At 41.6% G+C, this 27,091-nt stretch overlaps 1 protein-coding gene across 4 annotated transcripts in view; it reads left to right on the top strand.

Moving 5' to 3' along the window:
- FILIP1 (filamin A interacting protein 1) overlaps nucleotides 1-27,091 on the top strand; it is a 313,619-nt gene that overhangs the window by 265,284 nt on the left and 21,244 nt on the right. For all 4 annotated transcript variants that reach the window (XM_060419371.1, XM_060419370.1, XM_060419369.1 and 1 more), the window contains one exon: nucleotides 23,900-26,705. In XM_060419371.1, coding sequence (XP_060275354.1) covers nucleotides 23,900-26,705 — 2,806 coding nt within the window. The remainder of the gene's footprint in view (nucleotides 1-23,899; nucleotides 26,706-27,091) is intronic.

The raw sequence follows: 27,091 nt of genomic DNA, 5'->3' as shown, positions 1-27,091 counted from the left end.
CTTTAATTGGCAGATTTTCAGTCAATAACTATAGCCTCAGAGTCTACCCAAGTGGCAAAATATAGTGAATAATTTCCAAGGTAGTGACAGATTTTTAAAAAATTATTTCTGATCTATCAATACACTGAGACTGTCCATTGTAATTCAGGCAGTTGTAATTGATCGATTCTGACAGACATTCTGTAAGTGAGAAAATGCAAAATAAAAATCTACAGATTCTTTTTAGCTAATTGAAGGATTAGGGAGATATGTAAGTTCCAGAGAAAACACCTGAATCAAGGTTGCAAAAACAACTGGGTTAAAAGTGAACATTTCCAACAACTGATTGGCTGATTTTGGTCCCCAAATTCCAAGTTAGTGGGATTGAGTTTTTAATTGAGCTAATGGTTTATTTCAGCATCATGGACAAAATAAAGTATTGAAAAGTAATAAGTAAGATTATTCTGGAGTGAAAAGCCTTGGGAATATTGCCTTAAATGGGCAGCCATAATAAATACCAGGCAAAAGTGTTTTGTTTTGTTTTGGTTTGGTTTGGTTTGGCACAAATTCATACTCCAGGAAAGAGTTAAGAAAGTACTGGGAAAACGTGCTGTTTCTTCACACTGATGATGAATAACTATTAATTTTTTTTCCCAGGATGGAGGAAGGTACTCAGATTAGCATTACAAATCCTGGATTTCAAAAAGGGAGTTGGAATTTGGGAAGGTGTGTTTTCAGTGTTTGGGGGTTGCTCCTTTCTGGCTCCTTGACTAAGCGTACATTCTTTTCCCAAGAATGCTTGTGTTTGGAAAGTACTTCATGGTGATGAAAAGTTTAAACAGAAAAGATTAATCAAAACCTTGGTCTTTCATGCTCAGTGCATAACATATCCAGTTCTTGGATGTGAACGCTTAGCTAAGAAACTATTCAAATAATAGTTGAGGGCTGAATGTGAGCTTCAACTACAAACTACAGGTCAGCTTTACTTAATCTTAACTCATTCCTCTTAAGTTCAGAAATACTGTGCCTAAAAGGATTGGCGTTACATTTTCTGTGTAGCTTTCAATTATCCTACAGGACTTCACTGAGAATTACTGTTATTTATTTTATTCTGAAATACTTAAGGATGTAATTGTGTCTGACCTGAAATGTGAAGGAAACTTGAAGAGGTGACCTCTGACTGCTCCACACCAAATGGGCCATTAGAAAAGGGGAATGCTCTGGTTCACGTGTTGTTGTTCAGTCTCTAAGTTATGTCTGACTCTGCAATCCATGGACTGTAGCACGCCAGGCTTCCCTGTCCTTAACTGTCTCCTGGAGTTTGCTCAAATTCATGTCCATTAGTTGGCAATGCTATCTAATCATCTCATCCTCTGTTGCCCTCTTCTCCTTTTGCCTTCAATCTTTCTGAGCATTAGGGTCTTTTCCAATGAGCCAGCTCTTTGCATCAGGTGGCCAAAGTATTGGAGCTTCAGCTTCAACATCAGTCCTTCCAGTGAATACTCAGGGCTGAATGTCACCAAATCCTGCAGTATTCTAAGGGTGCAAGTGTTCTAACTTTTCCTACTTGTTTATGCCTATCATTCTTCCCTCTAGTACTCTCTGATTTTCTCAGCTCTCCAGTGCTCACAGGTTTGTCTGACTTCTGTTATCTGCAATATTTGAGAAGTTTTGGATTATATTTCTCCCAAAGAAGGAGATAATTGTGTACAAAACTACTGCCTGGACTGAGTACACCCTGACCAAAACTCCAGAGAGAGATCTTGGAAGATAGTTCTGCCCCAACTAAGGAACGCAAGTACAGTGCTTCTAGCACATCCTGTGACTTTCTTCTCTGAGCCTGCCACTCCAACCCCTCAGGATATCCACTTCTAAGAGTTCTGGAACACAACCCCCTCTGCTGCAAAATGTGTCTCTTGCGATGAAAGCACAATGAATTGGCAGGCCCAGTGATCACCCACACACTGAGAAAATTCCAGCTGGCCATATGCTAAACTAGATCTTTTTCAGAAATGTTCAGGACACATGTTCTCTCGTCTCCTGTTCACTTGTGTTTCTGACCAAGAGTTATAGATTGGAGGTTCCAATAAACTTCTCCTTGGCTTCCATTAATTTGCACAGAATTCAGAGAAACATTTTATTAATACTTATTAGTGAAAGTGTTAGTCACAGAGCCATGTCCGACTCTTTTTGACCCTGTGGACGGTAGCCCACCAGGCTCTTCTGTCTGTGTAAGAATTCTAGAGTGGGATAGCTATTCCCTTCTCCAGGGGCTCTCCCCTACGCAGGGACTGAACTCAGTTCTCCTGCATTGCAGGCAGGTCCAACCCTCTCCAGGTGTGCCACTCTTTCAAGTCACCACATGGTCACCAAAACAGATGGCTCATCCCTGGGGCTTGTATGGTGGCTTCATTGCATCTGCGTGATCGGCTGTATCTTTAGCCATTAGCAGTTGAGCTCCATCTCCATTCCCCTTTCCCCTCCCTCAGGGGTCCATTATTTTACCGACAAAGGTCCATCTCCCAAAGCTATGGTTTTTCCAGTAGCCATGTATGGATGTGAGAGCTGGACCATAAAGAAAGCTGAGCACCAAAGAACTGATGCTTTTGAATGGTGGTGTTGGCAAAGACTCTTGAGAGTTCCTTGGACTGCAAGGAGATCAAACCAGTCCGTCCTAAAGGAAACCAGTCCTGAATATTCATTGGAAGGACTGAGATGAAGCTGAAGCTCCAGTGCTTTGGCCATCTGACTCGAAGAGCCGACTCATTCGAAGACCCTGATGCTGGGAAACACTGAAAGCAGGAGAAAGAGTTGACAGAGGATGAGATGGTTGGATGGCATCACTGACTGGATGGATATGAGTTTGAGCAAGCTCCTGGAGCTGGTAATGGACAGGGCAGCCTGGCATGCTGCAGTCCATGGGATCGCAAAGTATCAGACATGACTGAGTGACTGAACTGAACTGAAGGGTCCAAGAGGTGGGACTGAAAATCCTAACCCTCTAATCACGGGGTTGGTTCCCTGACAACCAGTCCTAATCCTTAGGTTACCTAAGGCTTTCCAAAAGATACCTCATTAACATAACAAGACACCTTTAGGAAATTCTAAGGGTTTTAGGAGTTCTGTGCCAGAATCAGGATGAAGACCTGATTTATATATTTCTTGTCTGTCCTGTTTGCACCACATCCCCTGTGCCTAATATAATTCCTGGTTCTTGGTGGGCAGCCAACTCAGAATGAGTGAATATGATAATCAATGGGGAAACACAGATCAAAATCACAGTGTGATATTTTCTCATACCTGTTAGATTTGCTACAGTCAAAAAGACAAGAGATAATTATTGGCAGAGATATAGAAGAAAGGAATCTCTGTTGGTGGGAATGTAAATTGCTTTACCCTCTATGGATATGGCAACCGACTCCAGTGTTCTTGCCTGAAGAATTCCATGGACAGAGAAGCCTGACGGGCTACAGTCTCTGGGGTCACTAAGAGTCAGACATGACTGAGTAACTAAGACTTTCACTTTCATACTAAAGAAAATAGTAGGAAAGTCCCTCAAAAAAATTAAAAATAGAACTATCGTATGACCCACCAATCCCGCTTCTGGATGGGAAACCAAGGAAACGAAGATAGGATATCAAAGAGATAACTGCATCCCCACGTTCACTGCCGCACTGTTCCGAGTAGCCAAGACACGGAAACAACCTAAGTGTCCATCAAAGGGTGAATGGATAAAGACGATAAAGAGATGTGATATACATATGTACATAATGAAATACTACCATTCAGCCATGCGAAAAAAGGACACTGTGTCATTTTTGATGGCATAGATGAACCTTAAGAGCATTATGCCAAGTGAAATAAGCCAGACAAAGATTAATACTGCATGATAGCTCTTATGTGTGGAATGTAAAAAAAAAAAAAGGCAACTCATAGAAACTGTAAGTAGAAGACTGGTTGCCACGAGTTGAGCAGGCGGGGGGAAATAGGGAGGGGTTAGTAAAAGGGTCGGAGAAGGCAATGGCACCCATTCCAGTACTCCTGCCTGGAAAATCCCACGGGCGGAGGAGCCTGGTGGGCTGCCGTCCATGGGGTCGCACAGAGTCGGACACGACTGAAATGACTTAGCAGCAGCAGCAGCAGTAGCAGTAAAAGGGTACAGACTTTCAGCTATATGTTGAGTAATGCCTGAGAATATAACATAAAACATTGAGGACTGTGATTGACAACACTGTATTGTAAAGTTGAAATTTGTTAAGACAATAGAACTAAAATTTCACCAAAAAAAGAGAGAGATTTGAGAGATCTGTTGATGAACCAGATGGGGGGAATATTTCACAATGTATATCAAATCACCAGGATGTACACTTTAAATATCTTACAATTTTATTTGTCAACAAATAAATACCTAAATAAAGCTTTAAAAAAAATAAAAGGTGTGGTCCCTCCCCTTCAGGATCCAATAATGGGACATTTTTATTAACACCTACTGTGACCCTCATTAAAGAGGGTTCTAGTGCCCATTTAAACATTTCCTCTCATTCTAAGAAGCTTCTAATAAGTAACATCATTTGTCTAGAGAATCTTAATTAATTATGATAAATACAGCTATTTTAGGAGAGTCTTAATCTTAAGGCTTTACATTAATTTTGAATGTTAACTATTTAGTGGTATTAAGCCAGAAAGAAAAAAAATTGCTTCTGTGATTGACACTTATGGCATTGTTTTAGTGATTTTTCAAAGATGATAAGACTTTTCTCTTGCTATTAACATCATATGTCTCTATATATTGATTTGAGATATATATATACATATATATATATATCTCAAAAGCCTGCTCTTGGTGTTTGCTGGGTCATGCTTTTGTTGCGGAGCATAGGCTTAGTTGCTCTATAGCTTGTGGGATATTAGTTCCCCAACCTGGGATTGAACCCATCTCCCTTGCATTGGAAGATGGACTTTTAACCATTGGACCACCAGGGAAGTCCCTGATTTGATTAGTTTTTAACATAATCAATGACTCCTGAAAGTGAAAGTGAAGTCGCTCTGTCGTGTCCGACTCTTTGCGACCCCATGGACTGTAGCCTACCAGGCTCCTCCGTCCATGGAATTTTTCCAGGCAAGAATATTGGAGTGGGTTGCCATTTCCTTCGCCAGAGGATCTTTTCAACCCAGGGAATCAACCCGGGTCTCCAGTCTGAGCTGCCAGGGAAGTCCTGGGACTACGACTTACGCAGACTGAATGCAAGATACCACTTAACTACGTAATCGATGCTGACTCTTTCATTCCCTTTCCAGCATGGATTTGTGTTGTCTGTGTCAAATTTAAACCACAATTTTCTATTTTTGCCAAGTGCCTCCCATCTTCAGCATGAATAAACTGTGCGTAAGCATATTACTAACCATCTATTATCAGATTCTGTGGCCTTGGCTCACATTGTTCTACCTAATTCTCATAATAACCTTGTAAGTTAGAACCCAAATCCCTGTTATACAGCTGGATAAACTGAAGTCAGTGGAGTTATGAAACATATTCGCAGTGACCTACCAAGTAGATGCCAAACCAAGACTCAGTCTTGGGTCTATTAGTTGCCGAGAAGCCCCTTTCTGCAACACTCACAAGAGCTTTTGTACAACAGGTGATGGCTACAGTTTCTTCTTTTCTTCTTGAATTTCCTATCAATGTGAAAACAGTTTGGAAGAACCCTCCTCAAAATTAAAAAACCAAAAAACCATAAACAACAACTAATTGGTTCAGTCTCTGTAATCTTACCTTAATCATGAATGCTGCTTTATGTAACTTTTACCGAAATAACTTGATAATCAAAACACATTTATTCAGAACTGCAACCCCACAACATGGACTAATCTTGATACTTAATTTATGCTGTTAAGAAGATAGACAAGTTCTTAAAGCAAAAAGCATGAGTGAACATCAGGGAGGTAGGAAAACATTTATCTTTAACTGTTTTCCCTTCATATTTTTCTCTATGCCACAACATAATAGCTTATATTTATATAATAGAAAGTTATCTGAGGATTTAAAAATGCTCTGCAAGCATTTCATTGTTAACTTTAAAGTTAATGTGACTAATTTATCTGGTATTATGCTTTTATTCTATAATAAAAATATAAGTTAACACAAATGATATACATATTCTATGCACATTGGTTAGAAAAAATTATACTGGAACTTCTAAGTTACCTAATGGCTTTTTGACTGAATACTCATGCAGATTCAGCAAAGAAAGAAGAAAGGAAACAAGGAAAAAGAGAAAGAATGAAAGAAGAAAGAAAGGGAGGGAGGGAGGAAGAAAGAAAGAGGGAATAAAAGAGAGAAAACTGTTCTGAAGGTGATTGAAGAGTCTGAGAACAATACGTAAATGTCACAGATACTCCTTGAAATTTGGCTGAATGTATTCACTGACTTTTGTGAGTGTGTGTGAATGGCCATAGATTTTTTTTTTTCCCATTTCAAAACACTTATAAGAAAGAAAGAAATACAGGTAAACATTTTTTTCAAGACACAATGATTCTTAAACTAATGGGTACTTGGCATTCTTTGGCACACTCTGTAGTGTTTTCATTTAGATAACACAGAAATTAACCAGCACTTGGGTTGAAATGTGAATCCCCTCCTCTTGGCTGAATTGTAGATAAGGCTCCAGTGGGATCCCTGCTTATTTAAATTCCAGGGTGGGTTGAATAGAACTGTATGGCATTTAAGTAGTTTGAAAAATCCAGAGGGAGGCCCATTTGACATTTTATGCATGTCCTTTCTTTAACTTTTTCCTCCTCCCCTTCGGTACTCTCCCCAGGGAGCTTCCCTCAGGGTGGAAAGTAATTCCCATTCACTGATTTTGCTTCTTAAGAGCTGCCTTCCCTGCCTGTCCCAGGCAGCTCCACCCCTTTTCTCAGACCAGAGTAAATCTGCACAATAATGAACCCTAGAGGGAAGAATGACATCACCAGTTAGTGGTCTGGCTGTTCTGCACAACAGTCACCTTTCATTGTTCTGATGACAGGACTGGAATGTGACGGGTAATTCCCTATGGAGTAAGGGGCTGAGCTGCTGTTGAACAAACTTCAGTACCCCCTTAAAAAAAACAAAAAACAAAAAACAAAAACAAAAGCTACCATGCTTCCTAGTATTAAGGTAAGGAGGTCAAGATCTGCTTTGATTTTAGCAACTCTAGTTACTTTGGTCCATGCGTGTTTCATTTGTTCATAGGCTTCCTTGGCAGTAAACTCATTTCTCAGTCTTGTGCAAAGAGCATCTTGGAAGCTGAGTTGGGACACTTCTAGAGCTGACAAGGGCTGTAAGGACTCCGCAACCTTTTCAACTTTCCACGACAGGTTTTACTGAGTGTGGATGGTGACAACCCTTGAAAATGACCAGCTTACTGTGACTTTCCTTGGTACCTCAGGCTCCTTGATTGGAAATGGGCAAGAAGCACCTTGTGGTATGAGGCGTGCTCCTGTTTTTCTATGGAGGGGAACACTAATCTCACCCTACAGAAACTTGGGGAGTTTGTATAAGAATGGAAAAATCTCTCATTTTGCTGCCAGCAGTCCTACTAATGTGTTCTGAAGGCTTTTAACAACCTTTCCATGCGCTATAAATGTCTCTTCTAACTTATGATTTCTTGGGGAGCAAAAAACTAATCTGAGGTAAAAATATTATTTTCAAAGATTTTGTTGTTCTTGTTATGTGGATTTTCTGCAGATCTCTCTTTGCACATGTGGAGAGGCTTGCAAAAGTTGGCAATGAATTGGATTGCACAGTGATCTAAAGAAAGCTGTGTTTATGCTGAAACAGTGTGGCAGTGATAACAAGAATAACAAAGCAAACAGGAGGTTTTATTTTAAAGTCTAAATGGCATTAAAATTCGGACCGTGTTAAACAGTTGTGTAAAAAGTTCAGCTTTGGTAATTTTTCAAACTGCCAAAAAGCACTGTCTGAATTTAGCAGAGTGTATGAAAACAAATAGCTTGTGTTTAGCATTCAATAGGGCTAGAAGGTAGTGTCTTTCACACACAAAAAAAGAAAAGAAAAACCTTCATTTGGTCCTAATCATTCTTATAGCATGATTTCAGATCCATATGACCTGTTGTACAGAAATTTGAACAGAAGGGCAGATGGTATGGTTTTCATTTGTGTAGATTTAATTTTGTGTAAGATTGATTGTTAATGTTTTGTCTCTGTGTTTAAAGTGATGAAAATCTTGAATTCAACTGTGATGAAAATCTTCGGTTCACTGCATTGATCTGCCTGTATTCTTAATTCCATGTGACTGGATGAATTTCTGTTTGCTTGTAAGACTAAATATCCTTTCCACAACAGAAGGGCACGGCACATTTCTTTTTTTCTTGATCAACAATAGAATCAATACAAAAATTAAGTCTGAGTTTTGCAACTTTATTTGTTTTGACTTATTATTTTTAAAATTAGCTTTAAAGTTAACTTGAAAACTGGATAAAGTAATTATCAGATATATGCTAAAATAAGTTTTAAAGTATTTAATGAAATTTCACATATGCTTATATTTAAAAACTTTAAAAAAGGCTTTTGGATACAATGGCAATAAATTCCACTGGCGTTTTCGAAAGGGAGAGAGTTATTTTTCTGAGTATATAAATGCATGTGAATGCACTGCTATCAGTGATTTATGTACTTAAGTTGCTGCTTATTTCATGTCTATATTAAACAAATCTTATTCATGAAAATAGATTTACCCAAGAGACAGACGAATCGTATCTTAATAAAAGGCTTTGCCACAGGATATGTTTCTGTATTGTGAGTTCCCATAATATATGAGCTTAAAATGTGACTTTTGCCCAGCAATCTATAAATACATGTACAGAGTAAAGTGGTAAAATGGGGTATGTGTGTACCCTTATGGATTATCTTCAACTTGTTTGAATAGTCTCAGGAAATCTGACTTCAGCTCCATCCCTCCCTGCATGTTCTAAGTGAACACAGGAGAGGCCTCTCTAGCCTGTGGGAGGACCCTTCATACTGAGGTTTCAGAGACCTCAAAACCCTCCCCACTGTCTGGCTTCCCTGGTAAATCACTCCCTTTAGCTTATTGTCTGAGGGTATTTCTTGTGATATGGAACAGTGTTACCTAGAGGCGTGTGTGCTCAGTCGCTAAGTCCTATCCAACTCTTTGCAACCCTGTGGACTGTAGCTGGCCAGGCTCCTCTGTCCATGGGCTTTCCCAGGCAAGAATTCTGGAGTGGGTTGCCATTTCCTTTCCCAGGGGATCTTCTCCATCCCAGGGTTGAACCTGAAGCTCCTGCATCTCCTGCATTGGCAGGCGGGTTCTTTACTACTGAGCCATCAGGAAAGCCTCGTTACCTAGAGGCCGAATCCCATAATTAGCTGTGATGCACCTTGGTGACATCTTCTTTGGGGATGGAATGGGTCTTTGGGTTAGGGTGAGGGGCCACTTGGAAGAAAGAGCTCAAGGCCACACAGTTAAAGACAAATTTCTCTGCTTCATGGCTTTTTCTGTTCCTCCTGAAAATCTTTCAGTAAATGTAGGCACCTGGCTGACTCTTCATCAATATCAAAGGGAAAGAATGACATCTTCTTCCTACTGTTATCTGATCAACCTGAAGTTGTATGAGTAGTATTTTGACCAAATTAGGAAATATGAAAACACAGTAAATGATATTCTTATCTGGAGAATCCCATGGACAGAGGAGCTTGGTGAGCAATAGTCCATGGGGTCGCAAAAAGTAGGACATGACTGAGCGACTTACACACTAACACACTGTGGGTAGAAACTGCTCATCTGTGTCCACAAAGAAACAACAGCATTCTCAGGTTTCAAGAATGAGGTGATCTTTCTTGCATAGTAGAGGCACCCACCCCCAATAGCTTTGGAGAATTAGAGAGGTGGAGAGACAGGGAATACAGATTGGCAGTGAGTTTCAATTTAGCATTGTTGCTAATAGTATCTAACATTTATTATGTACTTATCCCTTTGCGTATAATAATTTATGTGATTCTGACAATGACCCTGTGCTCAGATACTATTATCCTGCTTTGATACAGAAGAAAACTGAAGAAGAAAGAAATTAAGAAACTTGATTAAATTAGGATGGTGCAGAGCGAGACGCAAACCAGATAGTTTGGCTCTAGAGCACGTACTCAGAACTACCACACTGAACAGAGGGTTAGCTCAGAAATGACAAGTGCCCCCCAAAGGCATATATCCTCTGTCAGTGAAAATCATTGGCATGATTGGGAATTCTACAGAGTTAGATGAGTTATATACACAATTTCATATTTCTGATTTCCTATTTGGTCCTCTGTCAGCAGTTACCTATTTTTATTTTCCTGGATATTCCCATTCAGCTTTCAGTATTTGCGGTTTTTCACCTTTATCAACCAGAAACGTCCTAGCTCTAAAGAACTCACAGCGCAAAATGAAAAAGGGTAAAGAGCTAGGCTTCAGGAATTTTGCCTTGGGATCCCAGACAAGGCCTGTGCCCGCTGCCCAGCCTGAGGGCAGGGAGAGATGAGGCCCCTTTGTGTCTGGTCCGGGGGAGGTGGGGCACCGCTCTGCCTTCCCGCTTCTTGCTTCAGCTCCCCACGCTTAGCCGTGTGCACCTGTGCTGACCTCGGCCATTCTTCCTGTTCCTCAGGTCTTCACGGACCCACCCTCCACCAGGGCTATCCGTGACTCCTCTCTTCTTAGATTTGTCCTGCGAGTCCAAGTTCTAGATCTGTCTTCGGAGACATCATGCCTCATACAGTTGTGTGTTGGGGGTAGAGATGGGAAGTGATCCTGAACTCTGCTCCGTACATATTGTAAGATCTGTTCAAGATACAGTATAACATGCAAGGTTACAGAAAAACAAAACAAACCCAGCAGACTCAAACAGGATACTTCAATATCATTAAAATACGCAGATAGAGAGAGAATTAGTTACCAGGACCAGTCATTATCAGAGCCCTCAAAAGTAACTATCTATAGGCAAGAGCTCTGAACAGGGACTGTGGCCCTTAGGAGAAGCTGCTGCTGCTGCTGCTGCTAAGTCGCTTCAGTCGTGTCCAACTCTGTGCGACCCCATAGACGGCAGCCCACCAGGCTCCCCCATCCCTGGGATTCTCCAGGCAAGAACACTGGAGTGGGTTGCCATTTCCTTCTTCAGTGCATGAAAGTGAAAAGTGAAAGTGAAGACGCTCAGTTGTGTCCGATTCTTAGCGACCCAATGGACTGCAGCCTACCAGGCTCCTCCGTCCATGGGATTTTCCAGGCAAGAGTACTGGAGTGGGGTGCCATTGCCATCTCCACTTAGGAGAAGAATGAAGCCAAATAGCCAAGACTCAAGAGGGAATTAATACATTCTCTGATCTCCTTTCAGTGTCTCCTTTTTTTTTTTTTTGGCCACATTGCAAGGCATGCAGGATGTTAGTTCCCCAACCAGGGATTGGGAGCTCAGAGTCTTAACCACTGGACTGCCAGGGAAGTCCTGGTGCCTCCTACTGTCTAAAGCAAGCTCGAAGCTAGAAGGAGCTTATTAATACAATGCCTATCTTACAAAAGGTAATGGGAAGTGTGGAATTTTATGTTATCAAGTAATATACAAATTAATAGCTTGGTAATTTAGTAATTTTAATAATAGTTTGTTTTTTCTCCTACAGCTGTGTATAACATTGATCTTTTAAGTTAAGTCAGGGTCCCTATTCAAAAATACTTTCTCCCAAGAGGTTTTTGAGCCCTAATTTGCATCCCTCACAAGTTTATAAGAGAAAACTGTGCTTTTTTTTTTTTCAAAGATGAAGCAAAGTGATATCTAAAAGTGAACATTTCAAAAAGTCATATTTCTAGAAAAGACCTAAAATCTTGTCTTGCCCATCCTGAGTCAGTTGAGTTTTTCAAAAAAGATAGTTTGTCTTTAGCTCAAGTCAGTAAAGCACTGAGGAGAAGGGGGGCAATCATCTTCCTAAGATTCCCGTGATGCCATTAGATCAATCAGCTAGATTGTGATGTTCCTGGGGCCAGTGTGAACGAGGAAAGGCACTGTCATTTCTATATTCACCCATATCAAAACGCAGGAAGAATCCCATCTCTTTCCACCTTAACCTTCACATTCTATCAGTTACCAAAACTAGACAACTCTGCTGCTGCTGCTGCTGCTAAGTCGCATCAGTCGTGTCCGACTCTGTGCGACCCCATAGACAGCAGCCCACCAGGCTCCCCCATCCCTGGGATTCTCCAGGCAAGGACACTGGAGTGGGTTGCCATTTCCTTCTCCAATGCATGACAGTGAAAAGTGAAAGTGAAGTTTGCTCGGTTGTGTCCAACTCTTAGCGACCCCATGGACTGCAGCCCACCAGGCTCCTCTGTCCATGGGATTTTCCAGGCGAGAGTACTGGAGTACTCTAGGACTGTAGGACTCTACATCCTAACTATTCCTATAATCTCCCTTTCTCATATTGCAGTGTTATCTTAGTTTTGTCTTTACTTTTTCTTTGGCTTGGGAAAATTTCAATACTTACACAACCGATTTCCCTGCGTCTAATCTCTCCTTTCTGCAATCCATGTACCATGTTGTCATCAGACTATCCTAATATTGAAATTGTCTGTTATCACTGTTCTTAAAGTCCTTAGAGAAGTCTGTATAACCCTCAGGATGGTGCCTGACTCCTTAGGAGTCACATCCAAACTGTTTGATGATCTGACCTCCGTCTTCCACAAGAGTCTCATCTCTTGACATCCCAACTCCTACTGTGTGTAGTGAGGTACTGTTCTGAACTGAATTTCAGATGTTCTATTTTCTTGCATTTGCATGCTCTTTGCCCTTTACGGGGCATAGTGTTTTTTCCATTCTTCCTCAGAACGACCTTTGTTTATTCACTCATTGTACCAGTACTGGTTGAGCACCTACTGTGCATTAGGCGCTGTAGGAGAAGGGTTAGTGTTCAGCCCTGGACTCTGCTCTTACGGTGCTTTAGTTTTGTGCAGTGGTGGAAAGACGGTGTCTAAGTACACAAAGAAAAGAACCAGATCCTTTCAGACAGGGCAAGCGCAGTAAAAGAAATACACACGGAGTCCCGATGCAGTGTGGCCAGGAAAGCTGTTTTCGAAAGGCTAACTAGAGAAGGCCTCTCTGGGGAGGAAGTGTGAACCGAAACCTGAAGGATGAAGCAGAAGAGGACCTGGGCTGATAGCGTGTGGCTGTGCAGGTGGCAGCTCCTGACCAAATAGTAATGGGGCCGAAATCCAGTCCTCATTTAGCATATCAAGCCAGGCCTGGTTCCCAAGGGAGGAGGGTGACCCTTAAGTAGTTCCCCCAAAGGGGCCATATGGGCTGCTCCCACAGCAGGGGAATGGAAAAACAATTACAGGAACATGAACAATGACTTCCTCCAATTGCATCTGCACCGTTGCATGGAGGAGCCTAAATTCGAGAGCATAAATGGTATTTCTTACAGAGCATTGCAATTTATTTTTTTATTCCAAGCACCTGATACATTGTTTTATGATGATAATGTTTTACAACCCATCTTTGTTGAATTATTGAGTGAATTAATGAATCCTAGCTATCTTCTGTGTGAGTCAGAGAGCTTTGTACTGGAATATAGGAATAGAGAGCGTGTTCTCAGTGATTCTCAAATATAGGCCTCCTGTTGGGCAGCAAACTAACAGGGAAAAAACAGTCATTTCAATGGTTTGGGGCAAAAATAAATAATTTCCTAGACTTTTATTTCTACTGTTACTCAGAGTAATTTATTATGCTAGTAATATAGTAAGTGATTTATTTCTGAATATAGCATTTGTAAATTTAAATTAGCACCTTACTAGATTTTCATGAAGAATAAACTTGAATTTTACAGTGGAGTCTGGTTGCTACCAAATGTTGGCAAGCACCGGGCATGTGCTCACCTAGTAGGAGGAAATCTCACCATCTTCAAGAAGAATTTGTTGTCAGCCATGAGCTCCCCGTGCCTTTCAGTTGCTGCCAGTTGTGGCTTTTAAAGATAGGTTGTGTGTGTGCTCAGTCGCTCACTCATGTCTGACTTTGTGAGCCCATGGACTGCAGCCCACCAGTCTTCTCTGTCCATGGGATTATCCTAGCAAGAATACTAGAGTGGGTTGCCATTTCCTACTCCGGAGGGTCTTCCTGACGTATCTGAACCTGATCGAACCCGCCTCTCCCGCATATCCTGTATTGGCTGGCAAATTCTTGACCACTGTGCCACCTGGAAAGCCCACCAAGCGACTTAGTTCTGTACTATGTAAAGCAAAGAGGAACTAAAGAGCCCTTGATGAAAGTGAAAGAGGAGAATGAAAATGTTGGCTTAAAGCTCAACATTCAGAAAACAAAGATAATGGTGTCCGATCCCATCACTTCAGGGCAAATTGATGGGAAACAGTGGAAACAGTGGCAGACTTTATTATTTTGGGCTCCAAAATCACTGCAGATGGTGACGGCAGCCATGAAATTAAAAAACGCTTACTCCTTGGAAGAAAAGTTATGACCGTCCTAGACAGCGTATTAAAAAGCAGAGACCTTACTTTGCCAACAAATGTCTGTCTAGTCAAGGCTATGGTTTTTCCAGTGGTCATGTATGGATGTGAGAGTTGGACTGTGAAGAAAGCTGAGCGCTGAAGAATTGATGCTTTTGAATGGTGTTGGGAAAGACTCTTGAGAATCTCTTGGACTTCAAGGAGATCCAACCAGTCCATCCTAAAGGATATCAGTCCTGAATATTCATTGGAAGGACTGATGCTGCACCTGAAACTCCAATACTTCGGCCACCTGATTTGAAGAACTGACTAATTTGAAAAGACCGATGCTGAGAATGATTGAAGGCGGAAGGAGAAGGGGACGACAGAGGATGAGATGGTTGGATGGTATCACCAACGCAATGGACATGGGTTTGAGTAAACTCTGGAGTTGGTGATGGACAGGGAGGCCTGGCGTGCTGCAGTGCATGGGGTCACAAGGACTCAGACACGGCTGAGTGACTGAACTGGACTGAACTGATATGTTCTAGTTGGGGGGGAAATGCACGTGATTTAAGACTTCAGACTAGGCAAGCTTGACTCCTAAGGTTCATTCATCTCTAATCACTATCATGCCCCTACTGGTTTTAACCTGTGTTTTTCCTTGAAAGACAGACATATGCACAGGGAAAGGTGAAGAGCAAAAATAGTGGAAGGGAAGGAAACAGTGAGCAGGGAAATGAGCATGGTCTGGATGAGAAACAAACCTAGGGTGGCTTCAGAGTTTCAAATGGGGTCTGATGGATTAAGATAGTGACAAGTGACAATGGATGGACAACAGACAAAGAGAGAATTAGAATTGCTGGTCTGGAGCTAACGCTGACAAATCTGGAGAAATGGTTGAAAAAGTGGGAGTGCCAAGAAAGACGGAGAAGAAGATCTGTGAAATCTTACGTGGTTTACTTCCAAGGAAAAAAGTGAGAATGAATATAGTCCAGGGCGGCCCTGTGTCTTTAGGGGGAAAGACTGACAATTGTTTCAGGGAAGGTGTTTATCTCAAAGATGGAAAAGCAGAAGAAGTCTTTTAAAAAATCTTTCATTTCCCCCTTTTCCTCCAAAACAATCTATTTTTCGACTCTAAACAGAAAGAAATTAACAAATATCTGTGGAACAGTACAGAATGAGCTCCTTTTCCTGGCGTTAGTTTGAGTAAGTGTAAATGGATTCCAATAAGCAAGAAGAAGTCAGAGTCTTCAACAAGCTTACCTTAATAAACATAGAAATGAATGAAAAAATCACCCACAATCACAATAATAGGAGAGTCACGTGGTACTGTAAGGAAAGAGAAAATCTGACCAGTCTCCAAACTAGCTGAGACTTGGGTGGGCAAAGCTAAAGACTATATACAATAAGGGGTTAAATTTTATTATGAAAACTTCAAAAAACTTACAAAAATAGAAAGAATAGTATAATGAACCCCCATGTACTCAACTTCAACAATTAATCAATTTATGAACAATCTGGTTTCATCTATCCTAACTCCCCTAGATTATTTTTCATGTGAATTCCAGACATATCATTTCATTTGTAAATATTTCAATATGTATTTCTAAAATATAAAGATTCTTTTGAAAATATTGTCAAGATCCTTTATCATACCTAAAATTTAATAATAATTCCTTAACATTTTTCTAATTATCTCATTTTTCAAAAAATTTGGATGAGAATTGAAACAGATTCAATTTCTTTTAATCCATAGTTTCAACTCCCACACTCTTTCTTCTTGGGATTTATTTATTGAAGAAACTAGGTTTTTTAACTGTATAGACTCTACATTTTGTATTTTCCTGATTGTATCATCATAATGTCATTTAGTGTGTTTCTTGCCCCTGTGAAGCTCAATCTGATTCAGGTTCAATTTTTTGGTAAGAATATTTCTTGGGTGGAGGTCTATACATATGTACACAGTATCTGGCTATCTTGTAGGAAACATTGATGAGCCTTGCCTGTGCCCATTATTTCATTGCGGATTGCAAAATGGTGGTATTTTATAATTACCTCTTTATGTATTCTACAATTATTCATTTATTAACTAAACTGTTTCTATCAAGAAAAACAAGGGGCTGTAAAGTGGGAACAAGCTAGTATCTCACATCCAACATATGACGTTAAAGATATTGGCCCTACCTTACCTGTGTCCTGTGTCCAGTTGCCTGTTTCTCCTTCCTTCATAATCAAGATCTCAAATAATTTGTCTCAGGTACTTGTCTCTATTTTTTTTTCCCAGCTAAGCTTTATTCTGTATTTTGCCCCTGAACTCCATGAAAACTGCTCAGGCAAAGAATTGTCGATATGCATACTGACGTATCCAATAGAAGGAGTTTTCTTTAAATTTGAATTTAAATGAAAACAATGGCCATTTTCCTATCTCTCATTTGATCCTTCCAGAGTACTGTGCTATGGACATGTCCCCTTCCTGCCCTGTTGGTGTCTGCAAACCCACTATTTCCTGGATTCCCTCCTAACTCTCTGGCCCTCCCGACTCAGCCTCTCTCATCACGTTCCTTGATGTTTTCTCATCTCAATGTCTTTTTTCTGTCCTTGCTCCTCTTTCTCTCTGATGTCTCATACCTCTCATTCATCTCCTCCTCTCTCATGACTTTAATTTTTTTTAATACTCGTTCATTTGGCTGTGCCAGGTCTTAGTTGCGGTTGTGGCATGCAAAGAAACCCTTAGTTGCAGCCTGTGGGATCTAGTTCCCTGACCAAGGATCGAACCCCGGACTCCTTGCACTGGGAGCTCAGAGTCTTAGCCACTGGGCCTCCAGGGATGTCCTTCTCTCATGGCTTTACATTACACTGTCACTGGACACTCCCAGTCTGTATCTTTGGTCCAGATTTCTCTCCTAAACTCCAGGCTCCCAATAAGCATTTCACTTGTAAGTTCTCGATAACCTCAAAGTCACTGTGCCTTTTTTGGAGCATCATGAGCTATCCCTCCAAGTCTGTTTCCCTTCTCCTAGCCTATATGTGATAAGCACTGACAGCAAACTAATAACCCTGTCCAGAAGGTGGGGAGTCTGTCCAAATATCCCCCTCTCCATCCTCACTCAGTCTGTCACCAAACCCTATAAACTGTCTCCTAAGAATCACTATGTGACCCTGTTTCTCCTTTTTTTTTTTCAATGACATTACTTTAGTTCAGACTTCATTGTATTTCTCAGCTCCTTTTTTTGCAGCATCCTGATTTTTAGCTTCTCCAGAGCTGTTGAACTTCCTCATATTTTGAATCCCAAGTTCAGATCCATCCTGCTAGCCCACAGAGGGCTTGGAGTGGCTTGTCCTCCTTTCGGACCTCTTTTCTCCATACTCTTCCACAGGTACCCTTCATTTCAGTTAAGCCATCTATTATGTCTGTTTCCCAACTGTGTGTTTTTACCGTGCTGTTTCCACTAGACTCCTACTTTAGACTTAGCAGGCCACGTACGGTATCTGCCTCTTCTTCTCAGTTATGTTTTACAAGCTTTTAAAAATGTAAGAACCATTCATCTGTAGATTATATTTTGTAGATCTGTAGTTTGAAGGTAGAGTTGACAAGATTTGTTGAAGAACTGAATGAGGATGCCTAGGACTCAAGGATGACTCTAGATTTGGGACCCAAACATCTGGGAGAATTTGGTTGTCGTTGACTGACGTGAGGAAGATGTGGTTGGAACAGGCACATGGGGAGGACTGGGAGCTCAGGAAGATGATGAAAAACAGCCCCACAGGCTCATGGGTGCCCAGTGGTGACGTCCTTACTGCTGAATGGGTTGATGTCAGCAGCAGGGAGAGACTGAATGTATTTAAAGTGCTTTGTGCGTTGACCTGTCCTTTAATTAATCACCAGGGTCATGTTTCCATTGACAAAATTCTGGATATAAACTGATATACTGGGTGATGAAACAGTTCAAGGAGGATCTTGACAATTCCAGAAAGATAGGCTAAATCAAATAAGACACAATTAACCTAAACAAACAGGCTTCCCAGGTGGCACTAGCGATAACAAATCCACCTGCCAATACAGGATACATAAGAAATGTGGGTTCGATCCCTGAAGGAGGGCATGGCAACCTACTCAATATTCTTGGCTGGAGAATTCGCAAGGACAGAGGAACCTGGGGGCTACAGTCAAAAGCGACTTAGCACGCACGCATGCAACCTGAACAGTCTTGCAAACTTCAGCTCTCCAAGCAGTACCTACTTGAGCAATAACATTATTGTTAAAAGCACTGTGGTCAGACAGATCTGGTCCAAAATCCCAATCTTACCTTCTTAGTCCTGTTCCCTTGATTAAGTCAAATAACTTCCCTGTTTATAACACAGTATAGTAATGAGTAACCTTTGCTCAAAGGATTGTTATAAAAATGAAATCAACTAATAAAAACACTTAACACACAGCCAAGGATGTATTATAATAGACGCTTGGTAAATAAAATGTTTTATTATCAGAACACCTTTCTTCCTGTCCCTTATTTTTTAAGGAATTAAGTATTAGCAAAAATTTGAGTTTGGGATGTGCTTTTAAGAGCCTCTTCAAATTTTAGAACTAATTTTAGAACTAAAGGTTTTCTAGTACTTGAAACATTATTTCCCCAGAACAAGTTTTCTTGTCAGTCCAAACTCCATCTGAAAATCTTGGCTGCCTTCTCTTAATTTTTTCAAATTCTGCTTTCACCTTTTTCTGCCTTAAGATTAATAACCTATTTTATGTTTTCTACCATATTTTAAGTCACTCTTTTATATTTGTTTACAATTTTCTCCCTTTATCTGACATCTTAGAAAACTTTCCAGGGCTTTTTCTTAATGTTTTTTTTCTTCAGATATAATTTATATATTACAAAATTCACCAATTTTAATGAGACGTTTTGATGAGTCTTGACAAATGTGTACTTCATAAACAGAACAATTCAGCCTCTACTTTTAACATCTTCTTAGTGAAAATTACTGAATTTCTGGGCATGTTTATAAATGACAAATTTGTAAGTTAAAAAAACACATAGTTTTATTGGGTATGGAAGAGAAACGAGGAATACATTTAAGAATAGTTATTAAGAAAGGCAAGAGAATTCTGAAGAATCTATTAGATTACTGTCTTCCTTTTGTCCTCTAAATAAGATAAAATGTTTGCAGAAAATTAAGAACTTGCCAAGAACAAATTTGATTTCAGAATAGTTAATGCTCTGCTTGCAACTGCTGATGAGAATTAAGGCACTAATTCACTTTCTTAGTCTTGGTCTTCTGGTTTCCTTTTAATGTTAATATGTTCAGAACCAGGGTATGGTTGAAGAAGGGCAAGACGGATACAAAAGAGAGCAGAGGGTGGTAGTAGGACCAGTGGGCACATAAAGCGCCAAAATCCTCCTCATTTCCTCTTTCAATAATGTAATTACATGGAAATAGTGCCCTGTAATGTAGAGCAAATTAAGTGTTTAAAGCACAATGTGAAAGTGTAACTATTAGAAAATCGTTTGAAATAGAAACCTAACATGCCATAGTCGTTATGGTTTGTGACGTGTGTGCAATGATATAATACTTCTCAATGCTTGTTTAATGTAAAAAGGAGGATTTGCAGATATGGGAGAAGGAAAAAAACACACACCCCTGAAAATGCAATGCCAAAATTGACCGAAAGGGCAGGTCGGTGGAGACAAGCCCTCTCTTTCTTTGGTGCCCCTGTGTTATTCCATGGGTCTCTCCTTGCACCTTTCTCTCCACTCCACTTTGTATTTGTTTACAACTTTCTCCCTTTATCTGACATCTTAGAAAACTTTCCAGGGCTTTTTCTTAATGTTTTTTTCTTCAGATATAATTTGAAGAAAATTATATCTCCCCACCTCAGTCCCCTCTCCCCCGTCTCTTGACATGTGTTCCCATAGCTCCTCCTCCTTCTTTTGCCCTTTATTTCTGGGCATTTCCCAAAGTTTTTTTCTCCATCCTTTCTGTTTTCTCTCTGTGCATAGTTTCTCCTTTGGTGGTCATATTTGTTCCCATGTTTAAAGGACTGTCACTTCCCTTATTGAAATAAAAACCCAAGATCTACCATCTTAAAATTTTTCTTTTTAAGTATACAATATAGTATTGTTAACTATTGTCTGGTATACTTTGCAAGTTAGCGTTGCTTCAACTCTCAATTTCTGCCAATACCCTTTCTCATCTCTTTTCCTGCTTCTATTAAAGGCACTACTATTTGCAATTATTCAGACCTAAAGGACTGAAGTAATTTTTTCTGTCTCTCTCTTCCTGCCAGTGAGTGAGCAGTCCCAAAGTCCACATCATCTTTTGCAAAGTCTTTGCAGTTCATCCCATTCCTCCCATCCCCAACGCCCTGCCTACAGACACTTGAATGCAGGTCTCTGTGCAGAGAGACTGTTGCCAGAGTGTCCTGACTGAGCCACACAAGTCTACCAAGTCCTGGATCTAACCCTCAGCTACACCAATTGGGAAACCGGGCTTTGGGCACCTGCAGAGAATGGGTTGTGTATTGCTGTTAGGGCCACTTTAAAAGATGAAAGTAAAAGTGAAAGTCACTCAGTGGTGTCCGACTCCTTGCAACCCCATGGTCTATACAGTCCATGGAATTCTCCAGGCCAGAATACTGGAGTGGGTAGCCTTTCCCTTCTCCAGGGGATCCTCCCAACCCAGGGATTGAACCCAGGTCTCTTGCATCGCAGGCAGATTCTTGATCAGCTGAGCCACAAGGGAAGCCCTTAAAAGATGAGAATGGCTCAAAATGTGAAAGAAGAGGGAAGGAGAGAAAGTTTAATGGGCCTAGAAAAAGAGAAATAGTCACAGGTAAGAGGACCTGAAAAAATGTGGTTTTATGGAGCCAAGATCTAAGGTGATGCCCTTGGCTCACAGAATTGTCTACTGAGCAGAAAACGCTATGCTTTTCTCTGGTTGAAACATCACTGCCCCAGGTTTTACTATCAAAGTCAAGATAATGACATAAAAATACTTACAGATTAAACACAAAAAGCATTGACCAGACTTCCCATGTGGAGGAAACAGTGTACTCTCTAGTTCTTATATTTGTTTTTGTGTTTTATTACATCCACGGGTTGAGTCTGTGTGTCGGTCACTTCACTATCTCAGTCTTTAGAACATCCTGTGAGGGAGGCATTAGTATCCATTTCACCTTCCTTTACAGCCTAGAAAACACAGGGTCAAGTGTTTCAGTTGAGCCAGGATTCAGATACAGTTGTTTCTGACCTCAAAGCCTATGTTTTAGCCATTCCAGCTCTCTGCCTCTAACAGCACAGAAGCGTAAGATTCTTCAACAACTATCTTCAGAAATTTCAACACTTTAAGCCTTAAATTTGAGAATAGCAATATTTTAAAGGAATTTGTCTCTAACAGTCTAGTTAGGTCAAGGGATTTGAAAATATCCCCTGAAGTCTCTCATTCTACAGTAAGGTGACATTTCAGTTGTTTTGACGCCAAGTAAAAAGACAAGATAATCAATAAAATGCCCTTTTACACGTGTAAGAACCACAATTAGTGAAGCCATTACAGTATTACTCATTCAACTCATGGATTTGAAAATAATATTTTTGTCTTATTTTATAAAGAAAGCCATAATGAGTATGGAAGTTACCCATTTCAGTTAATAGATGTTTAGATACCACGGTATATTTTACAGAAATGAATTCTATGAAAAAAACTTAATGACATCAGCTGAGCTATTTCTATAGTAACTATCTGACACTGGGTTTGATTATAGTTACTCTGTGTACGTTCAATCATTTCTTGCACAGTCCAATAAGACACTATTAACTTCTGTTAGCTGTTATCAGCTGTCAGATTAGCTGTTATCCAAGTAAATCTAATCTAATCCAAGTTCATCTAATTATGAAATAAATCTTTCATAATAAATAAAGTTCAAAATATATTGAAAGAAAAAAATGTACTTACAACAAATACATCAGTGGTTGTTTATAACTTGCTTCTCATATAAGCATAAATTACTAAATGCATTCTTAGACTACATATGGTAAATATTATATTAACTTTGTTTTATGGATAATTGAAAAGAACTGTTAAAAATTGGTGTAAGCTAACTGATAACCATAAGTACTATAAATATACTTTGGTCTACTTATATTTCTACTTTTTAAAGCTATACATTAACATTAAAATCTATACATTAAACCATAACCCTGGAGAAGGAAGTGGCAACCCACTCCAGTATTCTTGCCTGCGAAATCCCATGGACAGAGGAGCCAGGCGTGCTACAGTACTGTAGTCTATGGGGTTGCAAAGAGTCAGACACGATTTAGCAACTAAACACCACCACCACCATAGAGAAAATGCATTTCATGCATATACGACAGTAATTCCTGTGACTGCCACATCTTTTTGGATTGATAGGAATTTGTGTTTCCTCCCTACCTAGCTCTCAATCTAAAAGGAAATGTTTAAATCTGAAAACAGAGACAAGATGCTGTGCCAGCCCTGCCGTTAACTAAAGTCAGTTATGTAGCTCGGCTCTCTATCAGAAAGCTCGTCTTGCCCTGTTCCTGTCCGGTGATAGTTGCATACAATACAAGGAAACCCAAAGCACCTTCTTGTCTGAGCCTTCCCTCTCAGTTAAAGTAAATTTCTCTTTTGAAGCCTTACGATGCAAGGTGAAGAGCAAGTATCCTGGGCTGTACCGCCTGAGACCCCAGTGGGCTGGTCCCGTCTCATCTTCCTTGGGGTGACAGTGGCAGTACCTGCCTCAGAGGCTTGCCATGAGGATAAATAAAGACTAGTGCCTAGAACACAGAAAATTCTACATAAATAGTCATTATTATTGCAAAACCTAAATTTTACTCCATCCTTATATTATAGAGGTATAGCATATATGTAGAAAGGTACTCATCAGGGTTCAACTTACTAAAATTTCAGAAGCTGAATAATTCTGTGTAAAAGGCACACAGATTATGGAACAGAACCTAGTGAAAAGCCCTCTCCAGGCACCCTTCTAGTTGCTACCCCTCACTATGGGTAAGTTTATGGCTATATGTTAAACCTTCATATTTCAGTAATTGACAGGGGAATTATTACAATAACATTTATTTTTGGTTCATATCTAAGACAATCTTATTGCTGATTAATCTTTTAATGGGCTTCCCAGGTGGTGCTAGTGGTAAAGAACCTGCCTGCCAGTGCAGAAGACCTAAGAGACGTGGGTTGGATCCCTGGGTTGGGAAGATCCCCTGGAGGAGGGCATGGTGACGCACTCCAGTATTCTTGCCTGGAGAATCCCATGGACAGAGGAGCCAGGTGGGCTACAGTCCACAGGGTCACAAAGCGTTGGACATGACTGAAGAGACTTAGCATGAACACAATCTTCTAATATGTATAAAAACATATCATAAACAAAATATCATGGAATAAAATAGGATATTTTAATATATTTTGTTTTCTAGGTTGAAAAAACTCCTTGAACAGGAAAAAGCTTACCAAGCCCGCAAAGAAAAGGAAAACGCTAAGCGGCTCAACAAACTGAGAGATGAGCTTGTGAAACTCAAGTCCTTTGCACTCATGCTTGTGGATGAAAGGCAGATGCATATCGAGCAACTTGGCCTGCAGAGCCAGAAAGTACAGGACCTGACTCAGAAGCTGAGGGAAGAGGAAGAAAAGCTCAAAGCCATCACTTCCAAGTCCAAAGAAGACAGGCAGAAATTGCTCAAGCTGGAAGTGGACTTCGAACACAAGGCATCAAGGTTTTCCCAGGAGCATGAAGAGATGAATGCTAAGTTGGCCAGTCAGGAGTCCCACAACAGACAACTCAGACTCAAGCTGGTTGGCCTGACTCAGAGAATCGAGGAGTTGGAAGAGACCAACAAAAACCTTCAGAAGGCAGAAGAAGAGCTTCAGGAACTAAGAGATAAGATTGCCAAAGGGGAATGCGGCAACTCCAGCCTCATGGCAGAAGTGGAAAATCTACGGAAGCGCGTGCTTGAGATGGAGGGTAAAGACGAAGAGATCACGAAAACCGAGTCCCAGTGCCGGGAACTGAGGAAGAAACTGCAGGAGGAAGAACACCATAGCCGGGAGCTCAAACTTGAAGTTGAGAAGTTACAGAGGAGAATGTCGGAACTGGAGAAATTGGAAGAAGCATTTAGCAAGAGTAAATCCGAGTGCACCCAGCTGCACTTGAATCTGGAGAAAGAAAAGAATTTAACCAAGGACCTGCTCAACGAATTGGAGGTGGTCAAGAGTCGGGTTAAAGAACTGGAATGTTCTGAAAGTCGATTGGAAAAGGCTGAATTAAGCCTCAAAGACGATCTTACGAAGTTGAAGTCCTTTACCGTGATGCTGGTGGATGAAAGGAAAAATATGATGGAAAAAATAAAGCAAGAGGAGAAAAAAGTGGATGGACTCAACAAAAATTTTAAGGTGGAGCAAGGAAAGGTTATGGATGTCACAGAAAAACTCATTGAAGAAAGTAAGAAGCTTTTAAAGCTGAAATCTGAAATGGAGGAAAAGGTATACAATTTAACGAAAGAGAGAGATGAGTTAATAGGCAAACTGAAAAGTGAAGAAGAAAAATCCTCTGAATTAAGCTGCAGTGTGGACTTATTAAAGAAGAGACTTGATGGAATAGAGGAAGTGGAGAGAGAAATAACAAGAGGAAGGTCTCGAAAAGGACCTGAGCTCACCTGCCCCGAAGATAACAAAATTAAGGAACTAACACTGGAAATTGAGAGACTGAAGAACCGTCTCCAACAGCTGGAGGTGGTGGAAGGGGACTTGATGAAGACGGAAGACGAGTATGACCAGCTGGAGCAGAAATTTAGAACCGAGCAGGATAAGGCCAATTTCCTCTCTCAGCAACTGGAGGAGATCAAACACCAAATCGCCAAGAACAAAGCCATAGAGAAAGGTGAGGCCGTGAGCCAAGAAGCTGAGCTGAGACACAGATTTCGGCTGGAAGAAGCCAAAAGTCGTGACTTAAAAGCTGAGGTCCAAGCTCTTAAAGAGAAGATTCACGAACTGATGAACAAAGAAGATCAGCTTTCTCAGCTCCAAGTGGATTACTCTGTCCTTCAGCAGAGGTTTATGGAAGAAGAAAATAAGAACAAAAGCATGGGCCAGGAGGTCCTCCATCTGACCAAAGAGCTGGAGCTGTCCAAGCGGTACAGCCGCGCCCTGCGCCCCAGCGTGAACGGGCGCAGGATGGTGGACGTCCCGGTGACATCCACGGGCGTGCAGACGGATGCCCTCGGCAGCGAGGCGGCGGAGGAGGACACACCGGCCGTGTTCATTCGGAAATCCTTTCAGGAGGAAAACCACATCATGAGCAACCTTCGCCAGGTAGGACTGAAGAAGCCTCTGGAACGTTCGTCGGTTCTCGACAGGTATCCGCCCGCGGCCAACGAGCTCACCATGAGGAAGTCCTGGATCCCGTGGATGAGAAAGAGGGAGAACGGGCCCCCGGCGGCTCCGGAGAAGGGGCCCCGAGCCAGTGCCAGCCCAGGGCACCCGGGAGAGCTGGTCCTCTCGCCCAAGCAGGGCCAGCCGCTGCACATTCGCGTGACCCCGGACCACGAGAACAGCACCGCCACTCTGGAGATCACCAGCCCCACGGCAGAAGAGTTCTTCTCGAGCACCACCGTCATCCCCACCCTGGGCAACCAGAAGCCGAGGATCACCATCATCCCCTCCCCAAACGTCCTGTCTCAGAAGCAGAAAGGCGCAGACGCTACCCTCGGCCCGGAGCGAGCCGTGTCTCCAGTCACCATCACCACCTTTTCCAGGGAGAAGCCCCCAGAGTGCGGGAGGGGGGCGTTTGCCGACCGGCCCACGTCCCCCATCCAGATCATGACCGTGTCCACGTCGGCGGCCCCGACGGACATCAGTGTCCCTCCCGAATCCCAGGAAATGCCCGTGGGAAGGACGGTCCTCAAGGTCACCCCGGAGAAGCAGCCTGGACCAACCCCAGTCCGCAAATACAACGCCAACGCCAATATCATAACCACGGAAGACAACAAAATCCACATCCACCTAGGCTCTCAGTTTAAGCGAGGCCCGGGGACTTCGGCCGAAGGCGCGAGCCCGGTGATCACTGTCAGACCAGTGAACGTGACGGCCGAGAAGGAGGTGTCCACTGGCACCGTCCTTCGCTCGCCCAGGAGCCACCTCTCGCCACGCCCTGGTGCGAGCAAAGTGACCAGCACCATCACCATTACCCCGGTCACGACTTCATCAGCCAGAGGAACCCAGTCAGTGGTGAGTAGGGGGTGGGGGGGGGGCGCGGTCCTGGTTCAGGCCTCTGCGGGGGTCAGGCGGGGAGGTGAAGACAGAATAACCCAGCGCCCAAAAGGGAACCAAAGCACATGTCTCTCTTCCGCTGGAACCCACTAGCAGATGTTTCCCAAGAGACTGTCTACACCAAGAAATGAGAACAAAAAGGAACCTCCTATTTTGTTAATTTGAGCTAATTATGAGGGATAATTTCTTTTTTCACTTAAATCATGTTGACTCCGAAACCCTTTTGCAAAGATGGCCTCTTACCACCTCAGCCTATGCTAATAATAAGGTTGAGAATTTGATTTTTAATGTTTAACGTATTTTTAAAAATGGAGGCTGGAAGAAACTGGCCAATGTGCAAAAAA

Source organism: Ovis aries, chromosome 8 (genome assembly GCF_016772045.2).
Source record: "Ovis aries strain OAR_USU_Benz2616 breed Rambouillet chromosome 8, ARS-UI_Ramb_v3.0, whole genome shotgun sequence".
Classification (NCBI taxonomy): domain Eukaryota; kingdom Metazoa; phylum Chordata; class Mammalia; order Artiodactyla; family Bovidae; genus Ovis; species Ovis aries.
The sequence above is the reverse complement of the archived record's forward strand: the minus strand, read 5'-3'. Positions and strand labels throughout refer to the sequence as shown.